General features: G+C 45.0%; 1 protein-coding gene across 1 annotated transcript in view; it reads left to right on the top strand.

The window, feature by feature from the left end:
* Positions 1 to 2,798: 2,798 nt before the first annotated feature.
* The window catches only part of INHBC (inhibin subunit beta C), a 34,006-nt gene continuing 14,691 nt past the window's right edge, over positions 2,799 to 22,113 (top strand). The window contains 1 exon segment of the mRNA XM_066365839.1: positions 2,799 to 3,111. Coding sequence (XP_066221936.1) covers positions 2,799 to 3,111 — 313 coding nt within the window.

Raw genomic sequence — 22,113 nt, 5'->3', positions numbered from 1 at the left:
TTTTTAGCACTTGAGGCTGCTGTGCTTGACCAACCAAGCTATCCTCAGCACCTGGGGCCAATTCTCAAATCAATCAAGCCACTAGCTGCAGAAGGGGGAGAGCGAGAGAAGGGGGAGTGGGAAGGGGAGAGAAGTAGATGGTCACTTCTCCTGTGGGGCCTGACCAGGAACTGAACCAGGGACGTCGATATGCTGGGCTGATGCTCTATCCATCGAGCCAACTGGCCAGGGCCTATTTAAAAGTATATTTTGGCCTGACCTGTGGTGGCGCAGTGGATAAAGCGTCGACCTGGAAATGCTGAGGTCGCCGGTTCGAAATCCTGGGCTTGCCTGGTCAAGGCACATATGGGAGTTGATGCTTCCAGCTCCTCCCCCCTTCTCTCTCTTTGTCTCTCCTCTCTCTCTCTCCCTCTGTCTCTCCCTCTCCTCTCTAAAATGAATAAATAAAAAAAAGAAAAAAAAAGTATATTTTAAGTACTTATATTACAAACCAGGCACAGTGCTAGGAATATAACGGTAAGCAGCAGAGATGAATTGCTAAGTGACTGCACTACCAATGGTGACTGGAACATGGTCTAGGAAAGGAGAGTCAGAAGGGCAGATATTGGCAAAATTTCTTCAGTACATTTAGAGGTGAGGGTACTCTGGCCCACAGACAAACCTAGGTAACAGGAATAATAAACTTTTATTAAGCACTTACTATGTGACAGCCACTGTAAGTGCTTTACAAAATTATTAAATCTCAAAACTCTGAGATAATCATTATAGATCTTTATAATCCCAAATTCAAGATTTGTAGGACCTGACATGTACCAGAATTCAGAAAATTTCAAGTTGTTTTGTGTGTGTGTGTGTGTGTGTGTGTGTGTGTGTGTGTGTGTGTGTGTGAGACAGAGACAGAGAGTGATTGAGAGAGGGACAGATAGGGACAGACTGGAAGGGAGAGAGATGGGAAGCGTCAATTATTCGCTGTGGCACCTTAGTTGTTCATTGATTGTTTTCTCATATGTGCCTTGACTGGGGGGCTACAGCAGAGTGAGTGACCCCTTGCTCAAGCCAGCGACCATGTCTATGATCCCACGCTCAAGCCAGTGACCCCATGTTTCAAGCTGGTGAGCCCACTCTCAAGCCTGATGAGCCCGCACTCAAGCCAGCAACCTCAGCATTTCAAACCTGGGTCCTCTGTGTCCCAGTCCAACATTCTACCCACTGCACCACCACCTAGTCAGGCAGAAAATTTCAAGTTTTAGAAAGGTAAAGTGATGTATAATTTATAATACCTCGAAGAGTAGCATCCCATAATCAAATAATATTTCTGTAGTAAAAAAAATGTATAAATAGTCTCAGTATGATTTTTAAAAGAGTATAAATAACCTCACTTCTGTTCATGTCAGATTTAACCACCATACGAGATTTTGAAGTCATGGGTAACCATTTTTCCCATTTTTCTGTTGAAGAAACTAAAGCAAGAGAGGTCAAGTAACTTGCCGAGAGTTACACAGCTGATGAAAGGAAAAGATGTCATCCAGCTTTAAAACCTATGACCCATTTCCACCTGCTACTCCTACCAGGTAAATCCACCTTGTAGAAACAAAAGCTTTTCCCTGGAGCTCTCCTCCTCAAGACCTTTGGGGGGAAAAGGCAAGAATTCTGATAAATCTCAAATTTTATTTTCCTAAACAGAAGAAACCCCACAGTAGATCTATCTCTCAAGCCCCTTCCCCACCTTCAAACTTCCCTCTGAGTAGAAGTCCTAGGATGCTTCCCCTCTTCTCTCATCCCTTCAGACTAGATGTTTTTGAGCCTTGCTGGGAAATCCCAACAAGGGCTAACAAGAGTCAGGGCTAGGGAGTTGGAGAGGGGGGCAGTGAGAAATACCAGGCAAAGGAAAATACACTCTCAAACTCTCAATTACATGCATGACAGTAACCTTAAGTGCCTGCCAATGATCCCCCCTTATTTGAAAGTCATCCTTTAATATTGTATCTTAAAACCTGTGATCTTGCCTGACCAGGTGGTGGCACAGTGGATAGAGCATCGGACTGGGATGCCGAGGACCCAGGTTCGAGACCCCGAGGTCGCCAGCTTGAGCGCGGGCTCATCTGGTTTGAGCAAGAGTCCATGAGCTTGAACCTAAGGTCGCTGGCTCCAGCAAGGGGTTGCTCGGTCTGCTGGAGGCCCGTGGTCAAGGCACATATGAGAAAGCAATCAATGAACAACTAAGGTGTTGCAACCCGCAATGAAAAACTAATGACTGATGCTTCTCATCTCTCTACGTCCCTGTCTATCCCTCTCTCTGACTCACTCTCTGTCTCTGTAATAAATAAATAAATAAATAAATAAATAAATAAATAAATAAATAAATAAATAAATCCCTGTGATCTTTCCCTTTCCCCACCAGCTTCCCAGCAAGGCCATTGATCTGAAGAGGAATTTCATCTTTAACCTTTGTCCCCAGGCCGGGCAGCTTACGTGGGCAACCGACTATCGCCCAGCATTGGTCCAGCAACACTTCTTTCCCCAAACAAACTAACCTCCCCTAACATCCCCCACTCTTTACTTTAAGTGATTATGTGTTGGCAGCTTCTGCCAACATCTACCTGTAACTGGCTTCATCTCTCAAATCAGATGTTTGGCTACTCCATCCCCTGCAACAAGGAGTCATGCCAGCTGGACATATTCTCTTTCCTGGGCTTCTGGTGGCCAGAACAGAGCCAAGACCACAGCTGTTCAGACCCTGAACCTGAGGTTTGTGACTCTGTCTCAACTGTGTCACTTAAGGAGTGCCTCCTCCAACAATGATCTCTTCATTGCTCCTGGCCTTCCTATTCCTAGCTCTCGCCGCAGTGGCCACTCCCAGAGCTGACAGTCAATGTCTGGCATGGGGGAAGCATGCGTTGGACCTAGAGAGCCAGTGGAAGCTGCTTCTGCACCTGGCCAAGAAAAGTATCTTGGAAAAGCTGCACCTCAGACAGTGCCCAACACTGAGCCAGCCAGTGTCCAGAGCTGCTCTGAGGATAGCACTGCAGCACCTCCATGGGCACCCACAGGGGGCACTTCTGGATGCTGAAAGGGGACAGGGATATGAGATCATCAGTTTTGCTGACACAGGTGGGTTCCTGTTCTGTAGATCCCCCTCAAACCCTGACCACTGAAAGGGAAAGTGTCCTCCTCTAATCTAACCCCTGACTTTCTCCCCCAAACCATCCTCTTTCCTTCTGTGACTTGTAATCTCCTAACCCAGGGCTCCTACCCCTCAGTCTGTCTCCTAGAGTTTAGTTTTTTTATTTATTTATTCATTTTTTAGAGAGGAGAGGGAGAGACAGAGAGAGAGAGAGAGGAGAGACAGAGAGAGAGAAGGGAGGGAGGAGCTGGAAGCATCAGCTCCCATATGTGCCTTGACCAGGCAAGCCCAGGGTTTCGAACTGGTGACCTCAGCATTTCCAGGTCGATGCTTTATCCACTGCACCACCACAGGTCAGGCTGTCTCCTGGAGTTTAGATATGGCCAGTGGGAAGCTGGGAAGTGGGTAAATTTCACTTCTGTTGAGACTGCCTGCCCCCACCTCCTTTAGCTCATCTCTCTAAAAACTCCACAGACTTCATCAGGCTGTGCTGTGAGCCCATCCACTTCCTGGGCCTGGACGCATAAACTGGAAGCCAGAGAATTTGTCCTTTCTCTGGCCCAGGATCCAGCCTTTCTATCTCCCCTCCCCCAGATGCCTCATTTGGGTAAAAGGGCAAAAGGAAAAATACCAGGACTATAATACCTCTCCACCCTATCCCTGCCCTCTTGCCTTGATACCTCAGTTACCCACATTAGAACAGGGTCAAAACGGATATAGAAAGGTGGCAGAGGATAAAAGAGAGGAGTTATAGAATTTAGTGGGCAGCTGGAGAGAAAGATCAAGAGTTCGGAGACAGTACCCTAGAAACAGAATACAAAGTGATCTATCTGGCCTCTGAACTTCCTACAAGTGCTTTCTTATGTCTGGAAGGGCTTTCTCATTCCTAACCCCTTTCCCTGGTCAGCACTTCAAGACCCAGCACTCTCATCCTCAAAAAACCCACCCTGTCCTGAGGGTGAGGTACTACCTTCTTGGTGGCCCCCACATCCTTACCCTGAACCTGAACTCTCTGTGTTAAATTGCTTGTTTCCAGGTTTTTTATAATGCCTGTCTTCTGATAAGATATCCACCCCTTGAAGTCAAGAACTTTCATTTATTCCTTATGGTATAGTAGAAATAACTTATACTTACACAATGTTTACTGTGTTTTAAGCCTTTCATACATACTAACTCCTTAAGATCCTCACAGCACAGTGAGGCAAGTACTGTTGTTATTCCCATTTCAGAGGTGATGAAACTGAGGTACAAACTCACAAAGAAGTAAGTAATTTGCTCAAGATCACATGACTGGTAAGTGGTGGAGCCAGTCATAGCTCCGGAATTCATGGCCTTAGACCAGGGGTCCCCAAACTTTTTACACAGGGGGCCAGTTCACTGTCCCTCAGACCATTGGAGGGCCGGACTATAAAAAAAACTATGAACAAATCCTTACGCACACTGCACATATCTTATTTTAAAGTAAAAAAAAAAAATGGGAACAAATACAATATTTAAAATAAAGAACAAGTAAATTTAAATCAACAAACTGACCAGTATTTCAATGGGAACTATGGGCCTGCTTTTGACTAATGAGATGGTCAATGTCCGGTTCCATATTTGTCACTGCTATCTGTAACAGGTGATATGACGCGCTTCCGGAGCCATGATGCGTGCATCCCACGTCACCGGAAGTAGTACTGTATGTGAGCCATGCTGCGCTTTGTGGCGCCGCCACATACAGTACTCCCGGAGCACAGGATGAGGATGGATCCTGTGCTCCTCTCACTGACCACCAATGAAAGAGGTGCCCCTATCGGAGGTGCAGTGGGGGCCGGATAAATGGCCTCAGGGGGCCGCATGTGGCCCACAGGCCGTAGTTTGGGGACCCCTGCCTTAGACAGTACTACATTCTGCATCTCTCAAACATAGTAGGTGCCCACAGTGGTGGGATTCAAATAATTTAACAACCGGTTCTCTGCCCTAATGACTGTTTTTAAGTATTAAAAAATTATATAAAGGTAGTTTATTATTTCATGCATTTAACACTTAAATAAGAACAATAAAAGAGGCACATAAAACTAGATTATGAGTATTAAAATATTAATAAAAAATATTAAATACTTGACAAAAATAATAAAACTGTTATTTAATATATTTCCATATTGCTTCTTTTTTTTTCTTTTTCTTTTTCTTTTTTGTGACAGAGACAGAGGGAGTCAGAGACAGGGACAGACAGACAGGAAGGGAGAAAGATGAGAAGCATCAATTCTTCGTTGACTATCCAGGCACCCACCTTAGAGAGAACCTTGATTACAAGTGCCATTTTAACAACCGGTTTGTGTAACTCAACAAAAATTAGGTATTGGTTCTTTCAAGTTGGAGCGAACCAGCTGAATGCCACCACTGGGTGCCCAGTAAACATTGGTTGTATTCAACAACCAAATCACACTGTAGGTCAGCTTGACCACAGTCTAGAGTCCTCAGTGATGGATGAAACCTTATACTAATTCAAAACATGTTTCTGGCCTGACCAGTGGTGGCACAGTGAGTTGAGCATCAACCTGGGGTGTTGAGGTCCCAGCTTTTAAACTCCAAGATCACTTGCTTGAGCAAGGGGTCACTGGCTTAGCTTGAGCCCCAGTCAAGGCATGTATAAGACACAATCAGTGAACAACTAAAGTGACCCTTCTCATCTCTCTCCTTTCCCGTCCTCTCTTTTTTTTCCTCTCTCTCTCTCAGAAAAAAGTGTGTTTCTGCTCATGATTAAGAACACACTCTGGCCTGACCAGGCGGTTGCAAGTGGATAGAGCGTCGGACTGGGATGCGGAGGACCCAGGTTCAAGACCCCGAGGTCACCAGCTTGAGCACAGGCTCATCTGGTTTGAACAAAGCTCACCAGCTTGGACCCAAGGTCACTGGCTCGAGCAAGGGGTTACTCGGTCTGCTTAAGGCCCGCGGTCAAGGCACATATGAGAAAGCAATTCATGAACAATGAAAAACTGATGACTGATGCTTCTCATCTCTCTCCATTTCTGTCTGTCTGTCCCTATCTATCCCTCTCTCTGACTCTCTGTCCCTGTAAAAAAAAAAAAAAGAACACACTATGGAGCAAGCTAGCCTGGGCTCAAATCCTTGCTCAGACACTTGCTACTGTGTGACTCGGGTTGTTAATAGTCAGTTTTCTTTTTTTTTTTTTTCTTTTTTTTTTTTTGTATTTTTCTGAAGCTGGAAACGGGGAGAGACAGTCAGACAGACTCCCGCATGCGCCCGACCGGGATCCACCCGGCACGCCCACCAGGGGCGATGCTCTGCCCACCAGGGTGCGTCGCTCTGCCGAGACCAGAGCCACTCTAGCGCCTGGGGCAGAGGCCAAGGAGCCATCCCCAGCGCCTGGGCCATCTTTGCTCCAATGGAACCTTGGCTGCGGGAGGGGAAGAGAGAGACAGAGAGGAAGGAAGGGGGTGTGGAGAAGCAAATGCATGCTTCTCCTATGTGCCCTGGCCGGGAATCGAACCCTGGTCCCCCGCACGCCAGGCCGACGCTCTACCGCTGAGCCAACCGGCCAGGGCCAGTTTTCTCATGTGTAAAATGGAAATAATTAGAGGATAGTTGAGATAATTAAATAAGCTAATACAGGCAATGTACTTAGAAGATTAAGATGGAAGGAAACAGGAAATAGAAAACTTAGCTCCTGCCCATGAGGGGTTTAGTTACTGCTGCTGTGGGAAATCAGTTAATTAGAATATAAGGCAGAATGGAATAAATGCTACATAAGGGTACAAAAGCTTGCTGGGCCAGGAGTAACTCATTGGGACCTGGTGAGACAGGGAAGTCTTTCAGAAGATGATAGCAAATGAGCTGCCATTGTAGAGTAAGTTTGACTTCAGTGGGTAGAGAATAATAAATAACTTCGTAAATGGATGGAAAAAGCATGGGTAAAAGTCTGTATGGGGTAGACTGCATTTGGAGGCGAAAAGTACTTTGGAGTGGATTAGCATAGGTAAACAGATAACCATGAGCAGTGGTGGAATTCAGCTGGTTTGTACTGGTTCAGCAGAACTGATACCTAATTTTTGTTGAGTTTGGCGAACCAATTGTTAAAATGGCACTTGTAATCAGGGTTCTCTCTAAGGTGGGTGCCTGGGCAGCCACCCAATGTGGAAATCACAAATTGACATTCCTTACTCTTTTTTAACATTCATCTACACAACAGCATATTCTAAGCACCCATAGTAATGTTCATTCTGTCCATAGGTGAAAAAAATTGTGAGTACTCCAATCAGGAAGCAATATGGAAATATTATAAATAACAGTTTTATTGTTTTTTTCAGGTATTATTTAATATTTTTATTAATATTTTAAAACTCATAACAATTTAGTTTTGTGTACCTTTTTATTTTATTTTTTTATTGACAAGACAGAGAGAGAGAGAAAGGGTCAGTTAGGGACAGACAGACAGGAAAAGAAAGAGATGAGAGCATCAGTTCTTCATTGCAGCTCCTTAGTTGTTCAATGATTGCTTTCTCATATGTGCCTTGACCTGGGGGGCTAAAGCAGAGCAAGTGACCCCTTGCTAGAGCCAGCAATCTTAGGCTTCAAGCCAGTGACCTTGGGCTTCAAGCCAGTGACCTTTGGGCTCAAGCCAGCAATCATGAGGAAATGTCTATGATCCCACACTCAAAACAGCAATCCTGCACTCAAGCTGGATGAGCCCACGCTCAAGCTGGTGGCCTCGGGATTTCAAACTGGGTCCTCTGCATCACAGTTCAATGCTATATCCACTGCTCTCCCGCCTGGTCAATCATATTTTCTTATTTAAGTAGTAAATGCATGAAATAATAAACTACCTTTAGGTATATCGTTTTTATACTTAAAATAGGCATTAGGGCAGAGAACCGGTTGTTAAATTATTTGAATCCCACCAGTGGCCATGAGCCATAAGTCCCTTGAACACTGAAATCCTGGCTGCGTTTTTTTTTTCTTTTCCACCCTTGTATCCCTGGCACTTTTTCCAGTTCCTGGCGCATTGTGACAATAATGAGGGTTACCAGGAATTAAGTGTGCCTGCCTCATCGCATGTAATTCTCACAACCACCCTGCAAAATAGACTTTAGTATTTCCATCTTATGAATGCAGAAACTGAGATTCAAAGATCATCTAAATGGCCTAGAACATACATCTTACAAGGGGAAGAATTCAAACACAATTCTCTCTGACTTCAAAGTCTATATACTTTCCATATATTTGCTAATCAGGGAATGTATACAACATTCAGGTCAGAGGGGCCAGATCTGATATGAAGTTAGAAGGTGAGAATGGCTGACACCTGGACTTCACCTTTTACAGTTAAATATTTTAGCTTGAAGTTTTCATACCAATTTAAGTTATCTACACCACAGTATAGAAGAAAGATCTGAAAAATTGTTCTTGCTAGAGTTACAAAGAGAGCAAGTTTGGGGCTCTGGGAAAACTAGAGTAGGGAAATTCAGTGGTGTCATGGAACTGGTTCATACTGGCTCATGAGAGCTGATTGTGAATATTTATCTCCCAACTTTTCATCTAGTGGCATCACATTGATAGTTTGAAATCAGTCATGGTGGGACAATTTATACCACAGAACTTAGCAAATACTGTACTACAAATCAGGGGTTTTTTTCCCCTCTAGAATCCAGTAGTTAAATATTTACCAGCACATTATTATTGCATGGACCTAAAAAATAGAAGTTAACTACCTCCCACACACCTAAAGTACAGTGCTGAGACAGGGACAGCAGAGCTGTAACAGTTACTGCTGTTCAAGACGGGAAATGTATAGCACGGAACAGTCACCCGTCCATGAAATCCTGATACCTCGTCAGTCCATCTCAAAACCAGAATTCTTTTGGTGAGGACCTGATTCTGCTCCCTGATAGGATTTTCCTCTCTTCTCAAGGACAGTCTACCACTGTTATCCTTGGCTTCTAGAGCTGCTTTCTCAGCCCTTGGCTTCACCCTCTGAAATGTCTTTCCTTTTAAATCAGAAATGACCTGTATTTGTGGCTGAGTAGTTTTCTCAGCCTTCTTCCTGCCCAAAGGCCTTTTTTCATTTTGAACTGTTTCTGTCCCTGTAGTCCAAATTGGTACTGCTTTCACTATTAAAATATTCTGTAAAACTTGGTGAGCCTTCTAAATAAAAAAATTATTGTCTACTCAATTAGACAAAATGCACTCCACTCTGTCAAGACAGACTCTTACCTAGGTTACAAGTCAAGGCACACTCTTAAGTCTTAGAAGCACTTTTGTCTTGTTGAAAGGGTCTATAAAACATCTTAAGTTTTAGATCTTACCAAAGATGATAGGTCTTAGCAAAGCATCTTATGACTGACCTTTTATTTGTTTTGATCTTCACACTGAGGCCATGTTTCACTGGCACTGCCCTGGATTAGATTTTTTTCCCTGAGACCATTTCTTTTTCTTTTCTTCTTCCTTTTATTTTTATTTTTAATTAATTAATTTATTTTTTTAGGTGACAGGAGGGGAAATAGTGAGGCAGACTCCCACATGCACTCCAACTGGGATATACCTGGCAACCCCATCAGGGTCCGATGCTCAAGTACCAAGATATTTTTAGCACCTGATGCTGACATGCTTAGACCAATCAAGCTATCCTCAGCACCCAGGGCCACACTCAAACTGGTTGCAGGAGTTGAAGAGGGAGAGGGGAGGAGAGAAACAGATGGCCACTTCTCCTTTGTGTGCTGACTGGGAATTGAACCCAGGACTTCCATACACCAGGCCAACACTCTATCCACTGAGCCACCATCCAGGGCCCCTGAGACCATTTCTTACTTGGAGAATCTTTTACCAGAAGAAGAGGCAAGAAATGAAAAAATATTTTATTTTTCTTTTTTTTTTTTTTTTTTGTATTTTTCTGAAGCTGGAAACGGGAAGAGACAGTCAGATAGACTCCCGCATGCGCCCAACCGGGATCCACCTGGCACGCCCACCAGGGGCGAAGCTCTGCCCACCAGGGGGCGTCGCTCTGTTGCGACCAGAGCCACTCTAGCGCCTGGGGCAGAGGCCAAGGAGCCATCCCCAGCGCCCGGGCCATCTTTGCTCCAATGGAGCCTCGGCTGCTGGAGGGGAAGAGAGACAGAGAGGAAGGAGAGGGGGAGGGGTGGAGAAGCAGATGGGCGCTTCTCCTGTGTGCCCTGGCCAGGAATTGAACCTGGGTCCCCCACACGCCAGGCCGACGCTCTACCGCTGAGCCAACCGGCCAGGGCCAAATATTTTATTTTTCAATCTAGCAAGTCCTGTTGAAATATTTTATCTAAATTCTGCTTGAAAATTGAACAGTTCTTATGATAAAGCAGCTAAAATAAGCCAAATGACTCTTTCAGCATTCTGCCTGGAAATACCTTCAACTAAATTCAACTTTATTAGATATAATTTCTAGCTTTCAAGTTACCACAGCTAATAGCCAATACATAACACAGTTTTCCCTTTCTCCAACTTCCAATAGCAATTTCCTCACTGCTCTTCCTGCCTTCACTAACAGTCTCCTTGCAGTCCTTACAACCTCTGCCTGCCACCAGTCCCAAAAGCAACACTACATATTTTAGGTGTTTATTATAGAACACTTTACTTCTGATACCAGTGTCTATTTCAGTTATCCAGTAATATAAAAAATTAGTCCAAATGTAGAGGCTTAAAAGAAAAAATTCAATATTTCTCATGATTCTGTGGTTCAACTGGGCTTTTCTGAGCAGTCCTACTCCATGTGGTCTACCTGAGGTCGCTCATGTAACTGTCTTCAGCCAGAATCTCAGATGGGTTTTGATAGATAAGTGAATTCCAAACTGCCCTTTTGCTGATCTGCTTGGCTGCCTGACCCCACCCTTAATTACCGGACAATCACTCATGGGACAAAGGAACTCCAGGAAGCTGGTCAATCACCCCAATGAAGAGTATTCCAGAAAGCCGGAACATACCAGCACACCCTTGCTCGAGGCTATCCGCAACCCTATAAAGTTTTACCTCAGTCTGTTTTCGGTGCTCTTCTCTCCAGGAGAAGTGCCTGGCAGGGTTCCTTTCTTCCTTTCAATAAAGTCTATTACTCTGGTCTTTCGGACTCGCATGGATTCCAACAGGTTTAAAACATCTAAGATGATCTCAGATCCTCCAGTGTCTCTCCCCACATGGCTTCTCATCCTTCATTAGTCTCTGAAGCGCATGGTTGCCAGCTTCCAAAAAGATGAAGCCGCAGTGTATATGTACTTATCAAGCTTCTGCTTGCACTGTGCTTACCTATGTCTCATTGGCCAAATCATGTCACATGGCCCAGCCCAGAGTCAGTATGGGAAGATACCACACAAAGCTATGAATATTGGGAGCTGTTGTCCACTACCGTAAACCCTGTGGGTGATGTGTCTGTCTGACATAATGGGTGTGACTTAAGAGGTCCTAAGAGTTAGGTGCTTAAGGGGTCACCTAGCAAGAAAAGATTATTTGGGCCGATTAGACCCTTCTAGGATTTTGGAATTGAGACAGTGGAAGATCAGCTTATTTAGCTAGGAAGACGTGAATAAAAGGTTCTATAGACTCAGGACCTGGGCCATCATTTTGGGAACTGAGTAAGCTGATGTCCTCAGAAGTATATCCACAGAGAAAAAAACGAATGAGGTAGATTTACATAGAGACTGAAATGAGAAAGATCATGTTGGCTCTGAGAGCTGTCAAGACTTTCGAATTAACCTGAAGCCTAGTTGAACTTTATTTTCTATACTTTTATGTCCATGAAATTGTCAATGGCATTTCTACAATAAAGCACTCTTTACTTGATAAAGAAAAAAAGGGTAATTAACATCAAATCATAATGGGCATATCACTGCTTCCTAAAAGAGTTTGGACTTTATTCACCAATAAGGTTTTTGAGACAATGAATTTCATGATCTAGTCAAGTTTTTGGAAATAATTCTGATGTCAGTGTAAAAAAAGAATAAGAGAAATGAAAGATCATTCATTCAACAAATTTTTATTGAGTGCTGACCATGTACTAAGTAGTAGGTGAACCATACAATGGTGAACCATATAGGCACAATCTCTACCTTCATGAAGTTTATATTCTAGCTGGTTAGGGTGACGGAGGAGAAGAGGGAAGGAGAGGCATGTAGTACACAAATAAAAAAACAAGATGATTACAGAGACTGATAGTGCCTATAAATATAATTAAGTAAGATGATGTTTTAGAGAGATGGAGGTAGAGTTGAAGGCTGCTTCAGACAGGTTAGTCAACAGAAGTCTCCCTGAGGAGGAGACATGTGACCTGAATGCCAAAAAGGAACTAGTCGTTCAAAGATTTGGAAAGACATTCTAAGGCAGAGGAAATAACAGTGTAAAGGCCATGAAGTAGGTCTATGTTTGGTGAATTCAAGGCATGTAAAAAGCCAATATAGATCAAGTATAATCACTAAATATCACAATCTTAATCACATGAGTTTTCTATGTTAAGGAATTTCAGTTGTATTCAAATAGTCATGGAAAGCTGTGGGGGCAGTGCACTAACCACAATGAATGACATTTCACAGACAAGCTAAATTGGCTTTAAGAGCAAGTCTCCTGGCTTCAAGTTCAAGATGGTGGAGTTCCGGAAGATCCTGGGCTCACCTCCTCTCATTGACACCAAAACTACAACCATCTATAGAACACCCTGAAGACTAGCGGAATAGATTTTCTACAACTACAAATATAAAGAAAAGCCGCATTAAAATGAGGAGGCCCTGGCCAGTTGGCTCAGTGGTAGAATGTCGGTCTGGCGTGCGAGAGTCCCGGGTTCGATTCCTGGCCAGGGCACACAGAAGAAGCGCCCATCTGCTTCTCCACCCCTCCCCCTCTCCTCTCTGTCTCTCTTCCCCTCCCGCAGCCAAGGTTCCATTGGAGCAAAGTTGGCCCAGTCGCTGAGGATGGCTCTGTGGCCTCTGCCTCAGGTGCTAGAATGGCTCTGATTGCAGCAGAGCGACACCCCAGATGGGCAGAGCATCGCCCCCTGGTGGGAGTGCCGGGTAGATCCCGGTCGGGCGAATGCGGGAGTCTGTCTGACTGCCTCCCCATTTCCAACTTCAGAAAAATACAAAAAAAAAAAAATGAGTAGGAAAGGTAAAAACTAATTCTACTCAGGACCTACTGTCACAGTCCAGCCGCAACGAGTCTATTAGGGGGTCTCGAACAGGAAAAGGTTTTAAATTGAATAATTGATAGAAACTTAAAGATACGTATATACAGGCCCTGGCCAGTTGGCTCAGTGGTAGAGCGTCAGCCTGGCATGCGGGAGTCCCGGGTTCGATTCCTGGCCAGGGCTCACAGGAGAAGCGCCCATCTGCTTCTCCACCCCTCCCCTTCTCCTTCCTCTCTGTCTCTCTCTTCCCCTCCCACAGCCAAGGCTCCATTGGAGCAGCGTTTGCCCGGTCGCTGAGGATGGCTCTGTGGCCTCTGCCTCAGGTGCTAGAATGGCTCTGATTGCAGCAGAGTGACGCCCCAGAGGGGCAGAGCATCTCCCCCTGGTGGGAGTGCCGGGTGGATCCAGGTCGGGCGCATGTGGGAGTCTGTCTGACTGCCTCCCCATTTCCAACTTCAAAGAAATACAAAAAAAAAAAAATGTATATACATACAGATGGGTTCAGGAGGACACCACAGCGACCAGTCTCTACTGTTCCTGAGCCTAAATATAACGTCTCCCAAAAAAGCACATCTGCCTTTATTCATGGAAAAAACGTGGTCCATTAGCAATTCAATTAAGTTTCCAAGGCAACTCAAAGACAACCCCCACCATACCATTCAAATCTACTTTACATTAATAAGAAACTAGCTTTCAGCCTCCTCTGGAGAACATGGGTGAGACAAATGAGAATCAGGTGTAGCTCTTTGTTAACTAGGCAGGTAAGGTGGGGGGTTGGGCCCAGCACCTCTGTCCAGATTGCAAAAATACCCTATTTATTTATTTATTTATTTGGTCCCCAACAACCTACCCTACCCCACACTTTCCATGCAGTAACTCACAAGTGGGAGGAATATCGCAACTGCAAAGCTGTCAGAGCCCTAGCCTGGGGGACCTGCACCAGGAAGAGGAACGCACACAACATTTGGCCTTGAAAAACAGCAAAGCTTGCTTCAGGGAGAGCCAAAGGGTTGTAGGAAACCCAGGATGCATTCTTTCTGAGTCCTGACACAGAGGCAGCAGTTTGAAAAGCACCTAGATCACACATGAAAGCGATACACTGAATAATTTTAGGGTGTGTGCTGGAGGGAAGGGGATCTGTTGGTACTTTCTCCTGAGTCAGAGGTGCTAGTGGGCACCACTTTTTCCCCCTTCCTCTGTTTAACCTAGCTGGTCTGACCCTGGCAGTTACCATTTCTGATACTCTCCATTAACCTTGTTAATACTGTTCCCCTACTCCTGGCATTTCCTTGAGGACCCACCCAGGCTAGCACCCCTCCAAAGTGACTCCTGCTCTGCCACACTGTAAAGCCAGGAGCCAGGGCTGCCAATACAGCAGCCCGGCTCATGCAGGTTCACATTGGATTCGGACAGTTGGTAAAGAAACAATGGAGCCAAAAACCAAAAACTGATGGGCCGTCATCTTTAATTCTAGCTTGCACCCGGAGGGCAAGTAAAAACACACACTGGGCTCCAAAACCCACTCACATTCAGTGCTCACAAAGTTACTGACTTATCCGAGTTTTCTACAATCAAAGGTTTCTAGCTCACCAGACTTATTCACCTCTGTTCCCCATCAACTTCCTTCTCCCTGCATAAACTGCACAAACTGGCTTCTCACTCAACACTCCGCCATCTTGGCTGCCTCTCCTGGCCTCTTCCACGTGGCCTTTCTCTGCTCTCTCTGTAAGGTTGGTGGATGAGGGATGGTCATGTGGGGAACTCAGACCCGCCCACTTTGGCTAGGACCGCCCACAATCAACCCCGCCAAAGGAAGCTTCCCAGGAACCATTTGGAAAGAAGCGATCATCTGCCACCCAGTGAAATTTTACCACGTCATAGTAGCTCCACTTCCCTAGAGGGACCCTTTAAATATCTCCCATGCGGTTTAATCCGTGCAACTTCCCTAGCCTCCATCTTTCTTTCCTCAGGGCCAGGGAACCTTGCCGGGCGGGGTGTGCGCTCTGTACTCAATAAAGCTGTTTATTATTCCACACTTTGCGGCTCTGGCCCTCTTCCTTCCTTCTCGGCGGGGAAAAATACCTTACACTCTCCTCTCTGCTCTCCTCTCCAATGATAATCTCAGGAACCAAGAGAGCAAGCTCCCGCTCCGTCCCCCATTTTATAGTGTAGAAATCCAAACCCTTAATCCAATATACAAAATAGGGAAGTCTCTAATACAAAGTCACTTCTCTGAGGCATGATTGGATTGTACCACCCCACATCAAAACGGGTGGGAGAGCCCTGGCCGGTTGGCTCAGCGGTAGAGCGTCGGCCTAGCGTGCGGAGGACCCGGGTTCGATTCCCGGCCAGGGCACACAGGAGAAGCGCCCATTTGCTTCTCCACCCCTCTGCCGCGCTTTCCTCTCTGTCTCTCTCTTCCCCTCCTGCAGCCGAGGCTCCATTGGAGCAAAGATGGCCCGGGCACTGGGGATGGCTCTGTGGCCTCTGCCTCAGGCGCTAGAATGGCTCTGGTCGCAACATGGCGATGCCCAGGATGGGCAGAGCATCGCCCCCTGGTGGGCAGAGCGTCGCCCCTGGTGGGCGTGCCGGGTGGATCCCGGTCGGGCGCATGCGGGAGTCTGTCTGACTGTCTCTCCCTGTTTCCAGCTTCAGAAAAATGAAAAACAAAAACAAACAAACAAAAAAAACCGGTGGGAAAGGCTTAATCCCAAAACCAAGCCCCAGGCTACAGGGATTCTGCCTGCCCACAGAGACACACATTAATATCACCTGGGCAACGGCCTCCACGTGGGCAGCGCCACTTTAAGAAAGTGAGCATAATACATTTTATCTGCCCAACACACACCTAGCGGGGGTCTCAGTCAGCACCAGCACACAGCAGTGTGTCTGCAACAGCATGGCTGGGTCTCACAGCCAGCCACACAAAACGCTTGCCCTGCAAATCAGTGAACCAACAACAATTGTGGCCAGCCCTCACAGCCAACAAGCCAGGAACCAGCCTCACCTGCCAGTGTGTTTATAGAAGTTGTAGCTCAGCTACAACTGGAGACCACACTAGAATACCCAGGGAACACCTCTGGAGCATCTGGCTCTGGTGATAAGGGAAATTCTACCACTGAGCACCATGAGATACCTTCTAAATAAGACCATTTTTTAAAGACCAGGATCAGTAGCTCACCTGTTGGAATCCATGGGAGTCCGAAAGACCAGAGTAACAGGCTTTATTGAAAGGAAGAAAGGTACCCTACCGGGCACTTCTCCAGGGAGAAGAGCACCGGTTACAGACTAGGGGCGAGTTATATAGTGTTTGGGAGAGCCTGAGGGGATACTGAGGCAAAAGTCCTGGTATGTCTGGAATGCTTCTCCTTGGGAGCTTGGAGCATGTGGGTGTTGAATCAAAAGTCCTGGTATGTCCGGAGCCCCTCCTTGGGGCGGCTTCTCAGCTTTTTGGAATTCCTTTGTCTCAGGGTCCAGTAAGGGTGAGGTCTGACAGATAAGCGGAACATCAAGAGGGCAGTTTGGAATTTACATATCTATCATCACCTAGCATATACACAGAAACAGACAAAATGAGGATAGAAAAGAGTATGTTCCAGCCTGACCAGGCAGTGGTGCAGTGGATAGAGAGTCAGACTGGGACGCAGAAGACCCAGGTTCAAAATGCTGGCTTGAGTGCAAGCTCATCCGGCTTGAGCACAGGCTCACCAGCTTGAGCACAGGGTCGCTGGCTTGAGCGTGCAATCATAGACATGACCCCATAGTCGCTAGCTTGAACCCAGAGGTCGCTGGCTTGAGCAAGGGGTCATTCACTCCGCTGTAGCCCCCTGCCCCTGGTCAAGGTACATATGAGAAAGCAATCAATGAACAACTAAAGAGCTGCAACGAAGAATTGATGCTTCTCATTCCTCTCCCTTCCTGTCTGTCTGTCCCTATCTGTACCTCTCTCTGTCTCTGTCACACATACACAAAAAAGAATATGTTTCAAACAAACAAAACAGAGAAAAATCCCAAAAAAGAACTAAATGAAACTGAGGTAAGCTGTCTGCTAGGCAAAGAGCTCAAAGTAATAGTCATGAAGATGTTCATCAAACTCTGCAGATAGGTGGATAAATTCAGTGAGAAGTTCAACAAAGGGATAAAAATTATAATTATAAAAAATAAAAAGGGCTGACCAAGCGGTTGCACAGTGGATAGAGCATCAGACTGGGATGCAGAGGACCCAGGTTCGAGACCCCGAGGTCGCCAGCTTGAGTGAGGTCTCATCTGACTTGAGCAAAGCTCACCAGCTTGGACCTGATAGATACGTGAATTCCAAACTGCCCTCTTGATGTTCCGCTTATCTGTCAGAACTCACCCTTACTGGACTAATGACCCTGAGACAGAGGAATTCCAAAAAAGCTGAGAAGCCGCCCCAAGGAGGGGCTCCGGACATACCAGGACTATTGATTCAACACCCACATGCTCGAAGCCCCCCAAGTAGAAGCATTCCAGACATACCAGGACTTTTGCCTCAGTATCCCCTCAGGTTCTCCCAAACACTACATAACTCGCCCCTAGTCTGTAACTGGTGCTCTTCTCCCCCGGGAGAAGTGCCCGGCAGGGTTCCTTTCTTCCTTTCAATAAAGCCTGTTACTCTGGTCTTTCGGACTCCCATGGATTCCAACAGGACCCAAGGTAGCTGGCTTGATTGAGCAAGGGGTTACTCAGTCAGCTGTAGCCCCACAGTCAAGGCACATATGAGAAAGCAATCAATGAACAAGTATGGTGTAACAATGAAAAACTGATGGTTGATGCTTCTCATCTCTCTCCATTCCTGTCTGTTCCTATCTATACTTCTCTCTGTCTCTGTTAAATAAATAAATAAATAAATAAAAATAAAAAGGAACCTATCAGAACTAAAGACTATAACAATTGAAATAAAAAATACACTGAAGTGGGCCCTGGCTGGGTAGCTCAGTTGGTTAGAGCACCATCCTGATATCCCTAGGTTGTGGGTTCAAGCCCCAATCAGGGCACATATGGGGAAGTAGTCAATGAATGCACAATTAAGTGAAACAACAGATGAATGCTTCCTTTCCTCTCTCTCTCCCCCCCCTTCTTCTGTCTGTCTCTCTAAAACAAATTAATTTTAAATTTTTATTTATTTATTTATTTATTTATTTTTTACAGAGACAGAGTGAGTCAGAGAGACAGATAGACAGGGACAGACAGGAACGGAGAGAGATGAGAAGCATCAATCATTAGTTTTTCATTGCGTGTTGCAACACCTTAGTTGTTCATTGATTGCTTTCTCATATGTGCCTTGACTGCGGGCCTTCAGCAGACCGAGTAACCCCTTGCTGGAGCCAGCGACCCTGGGTTTAAGCTGGTGAGCTTTTCCTCAAACCAGATGAGCCCGCACTCAAGCTGGTGACCTCAGGGTCTCGAACCCGGGTCCTCTGCATCGCAGTCCGACGCTCTATCCACTGCGCCACTGCCTGGTCAGGCTAAAATAAATTAATTCTTGAAAAAGAATTTTCTTTAACTTTCTTGTAATGCTAGTTTAATGGAGATAAACTCCTTTAGCTTTTGCTTGTCTGGGAAAATCTTGAACTCACCTTCAATTCTGAATTACAACCTTGCTGCAGTGGTGGGATTCAGCCAGTTTGCACAGAATCGGCAGAACTGATACTTAATTTTGTGTTGAGTTTGGCGAGTTGGTTAAAATGGCACTTGTAATCAGGGTTCTCTCTAAGGTGGGCGCCTGGGCAGCCGCCCAATGTGGAAATCACAAATTTACATCCCTTACTCTTTTTTAACATTCATCTGCCCAACAGCGTATTCTTTTTTCTTTTTTTTTTACAGAGACAGAGTCAGACAGACAGGATGAAAAGAGATGAGAAGCATCAATCATCCGTTTTTTGTTGAGACACCTTAGTTGTTCATTGATTGCTTTCTCATATGTGCCTTGACCATGGGCCTTCAGCAGATCGAGTAACCCCTTGCTCGAGCCAGCAACCTTGGGTCCAAGCTGGCAAATTCAGGGTCTCGAACCTGGGTCCTTCCGCATCCCAGTCTGATGCTCTATCCACTGCGCCACTGCCTGGTCAGGCCCCAACATTGTATTCTAAGCGCCCGTAATAATGTGTTCATTCTGTCCACGGGTGAAAAAAATTGGCACATATGGGAAGTAGTCAATGAATGCAATATGGAAATATCTTAAATAACAGTTTTATTGTTTTTTTGTCAGGTATTATTTAATGTTTTTTCATTAATATTTTATTTTATTATTATTTTTTTTGGTATTTTTCTGAAGTTGGAAACGGAGAGGCAGTCAGACAGACTCCCACATGCGCCCGACCGGGATCCACCCGGCATGCCCACCAGGGGGCAATGCTCTGTCCATCTGGGGCGTCGCTCTGCTGCAATCAGAGCCATTCTAGCGCCTGAGGCAGAGGTCACAGAACCATCCTCAGTGACTGGGCCAACTTTGTTCCAATGGAGCTTTGGCTGTGGGAGGGGAAGAGAGAGACAGAGAGGAAGGAGAGGGGGAGGGGTGGAGAAGCAGATGGGCACCTCTCCTGTGTGCCCTGGCCGGAAATCGAACCCGGGACTCCCACATGCCAGGCCGACGCTCTACCACTGAACCAACCAGCCAGGGCCGAATATTTTAAAACTCTTATAACATAATCTAATTTTGTGTGTCTCTTTTATTGTTTTTAAGTATTAAATGCATGAAATAATAAACTACCTTTTGGTATATCTTTTTTTATCCCTAAAATGGTCATTAGGGCAGAGAATCAGTTATTAAATTATTTGAATCCCACCCCTGCTTTGCTGGGTAGAGTATTCTTGGTTGTAGGCCAGGAATTTTTTAAGTGGAAAAGAAAAGGCCAAAACTAGAAATAAGAAAATACATAAAAGGCCTTGGCTGGTTAGATCAGTCAGTTAAGAGTGTCATCCTGAAACAAGGTTGTGGGTTTGATTCCCTGTCAGGGACACATGGGAAGCAACCAATGATGCATGACTGAGTGGAGCAACAAATGCTTCCCTTCCCCTCCCCCTCTCGCTCTACTTCTCTGTCTTTCTAAAAATCAATAAAAATTAAGCTCTGGCAGTATAGCTTGGTTTGTTGGAGCATCCTCCTGGAGCGAGGAAGTTGCTGGTTTAATTCCCTGGTCAGCCGATCAGGGCACATACAGGAGCAGCTCAATGTTCCTGTCTCTCTCTCCCTACCTCTCTCTCCATAAAGACATGAAAGAAAGAAAGAAAGAAAGAAAGAAAGAAAGAAAGAAAGAAAGAAAGAAAGAAAGAAAGAAAGAAAGAAAGAAAGAAAGAAAGAAAGAAAGAAAGAAAAAAAGAAAGAGAGAGAAAGACAGGAAGAAAGAGAAAGGGGCCCTGACCAGTTGGCTCAGCAGTAGTGCTTTGACCCGGCGTGTGGAAGTCCTGGGTTCCATTCTCCGTCAGGGCACACAGGAGAAGCACCCATCTGCTTCTTTACCTCTCCCTCTTCTCTCTCTCTCTCTCTCTCTCTCTTTCCTTCCCTCCCCTCCTGAAGCCATGGCTTGAATAGTTTGAGCAATTTGGCCCTAGGCACTGAGGATGGCTCCATGGCCTCATCTCAGGTGCTGAAATGGCTCAATTCTGAGCAAGGGAACAGCAGCCCTGGATGGGCAAGGCATCACCCCCTAGTGGGCTTGCCAGGTGGATCCCAGCAGGCACATGTGCGAGTGTCTCTCCACCTACCCACATCCCACTTAATAAAATAAAATTTAAGAAAGAAAGAAAGAGAAAGTAAAAGAAAAGAAAGGAAAGAAAGAAAAAGGAAAGGAAAAGAAAGGAAAGGAAAGGAAAGGAAAGGAAAGGAAAGGAAAGGAAAGGAAAGGAAAAGACGTGAAAGAAAAATATCTCAGCACTGGCTGCATAGCTCAGTTTGTTAGAGCACTGTTTTTCAACTGCTGGTCTGGAGACCAGTCCACCAGAAATTTTGTGCAGTTTCATTAAAGAATTAACCGTGTTGTACGAAGGCTATAGACCCAATGATCTTAGTCGAATTCACTTATACTCAGGGTGATTTCTGCCTTAGTGGTCCCCAAAATATACTGCTCACAAAACTCAGGGGATATTTTAAAATGAATATGAAACAATAAAAAAAGGAATCATTTGATTTTTTTTTTATTAAGCAAGAACATTAGAAAAGATAACAAGTCCAAGAAAGTTGTTCAATTCACTGGGGAACAAATTTTTTTTCATTTTCTGTTGCATGAGGTTTTAGAACTGTTTATATATATTTCTGCATTGCTGGTTCCAAATCTGAAATCCGTTTTTCAGTGCATGCTCTAGTTTTTATGCAATTTTAATTTCTTTTTGTTACAGTTAATGGCATGCATTGGTTTTTAAATTGGAGTTAAAGGGCAACGACTCTTGGATTGAACATAACCACAAGGCATCACTTTTACATAATTGTAGTTGTTTTTAAATGTAAAAAAATATTATCTGATAAAAACACCCTCTTATTTTGTTTTAAGATTGAATCATGGTTTCTTCAAGTAGGTGTAAATAAGAAAAGTCCTGACACCTTCTGTTATATATGTGGCTGTTACACACTTCAACGTCAAAGGCACAATATTTCATCATTTGTGACACGTGCATATATTGCCTATTTTCAACAGTTCCAATTGGTTATTCAACTCATCTGCAAGAAGATTATAATGACATAAAAATTGTCCTTGACTTTCTGAAATATTAGGAGCATAACTGGATCGTTTGTATGGGTCTTAAAATGGTAAATTTCCTGCTAGGACAACAGAGAGGTTTCATGAAGTACCCTTGCTTTCTGTGTTTGTGGGACAGCCGAGCTCAGGAGAAACAC

Source organism: Saccopteryx leptura, chromosome 2, assembly GCF_036850995.1.
Source record: "Saccopteryx leptura isolate mSacLep1 chromosome 2, mSacLep1_pri_phased_curated, whole genome shotgun sequence".
Lineage (NCBI taxonomy): Eukaryota > Metazoa > Chordata > Mammalia > Chiroptera > Emballonuridae > Saccopteryx > Saccopteryx leptura.
The sequence above is the reverse complement of the archived record's forward strand: the minus strand, read 5'-3'. Positions and strand labels throughout refer to the sequence as shown.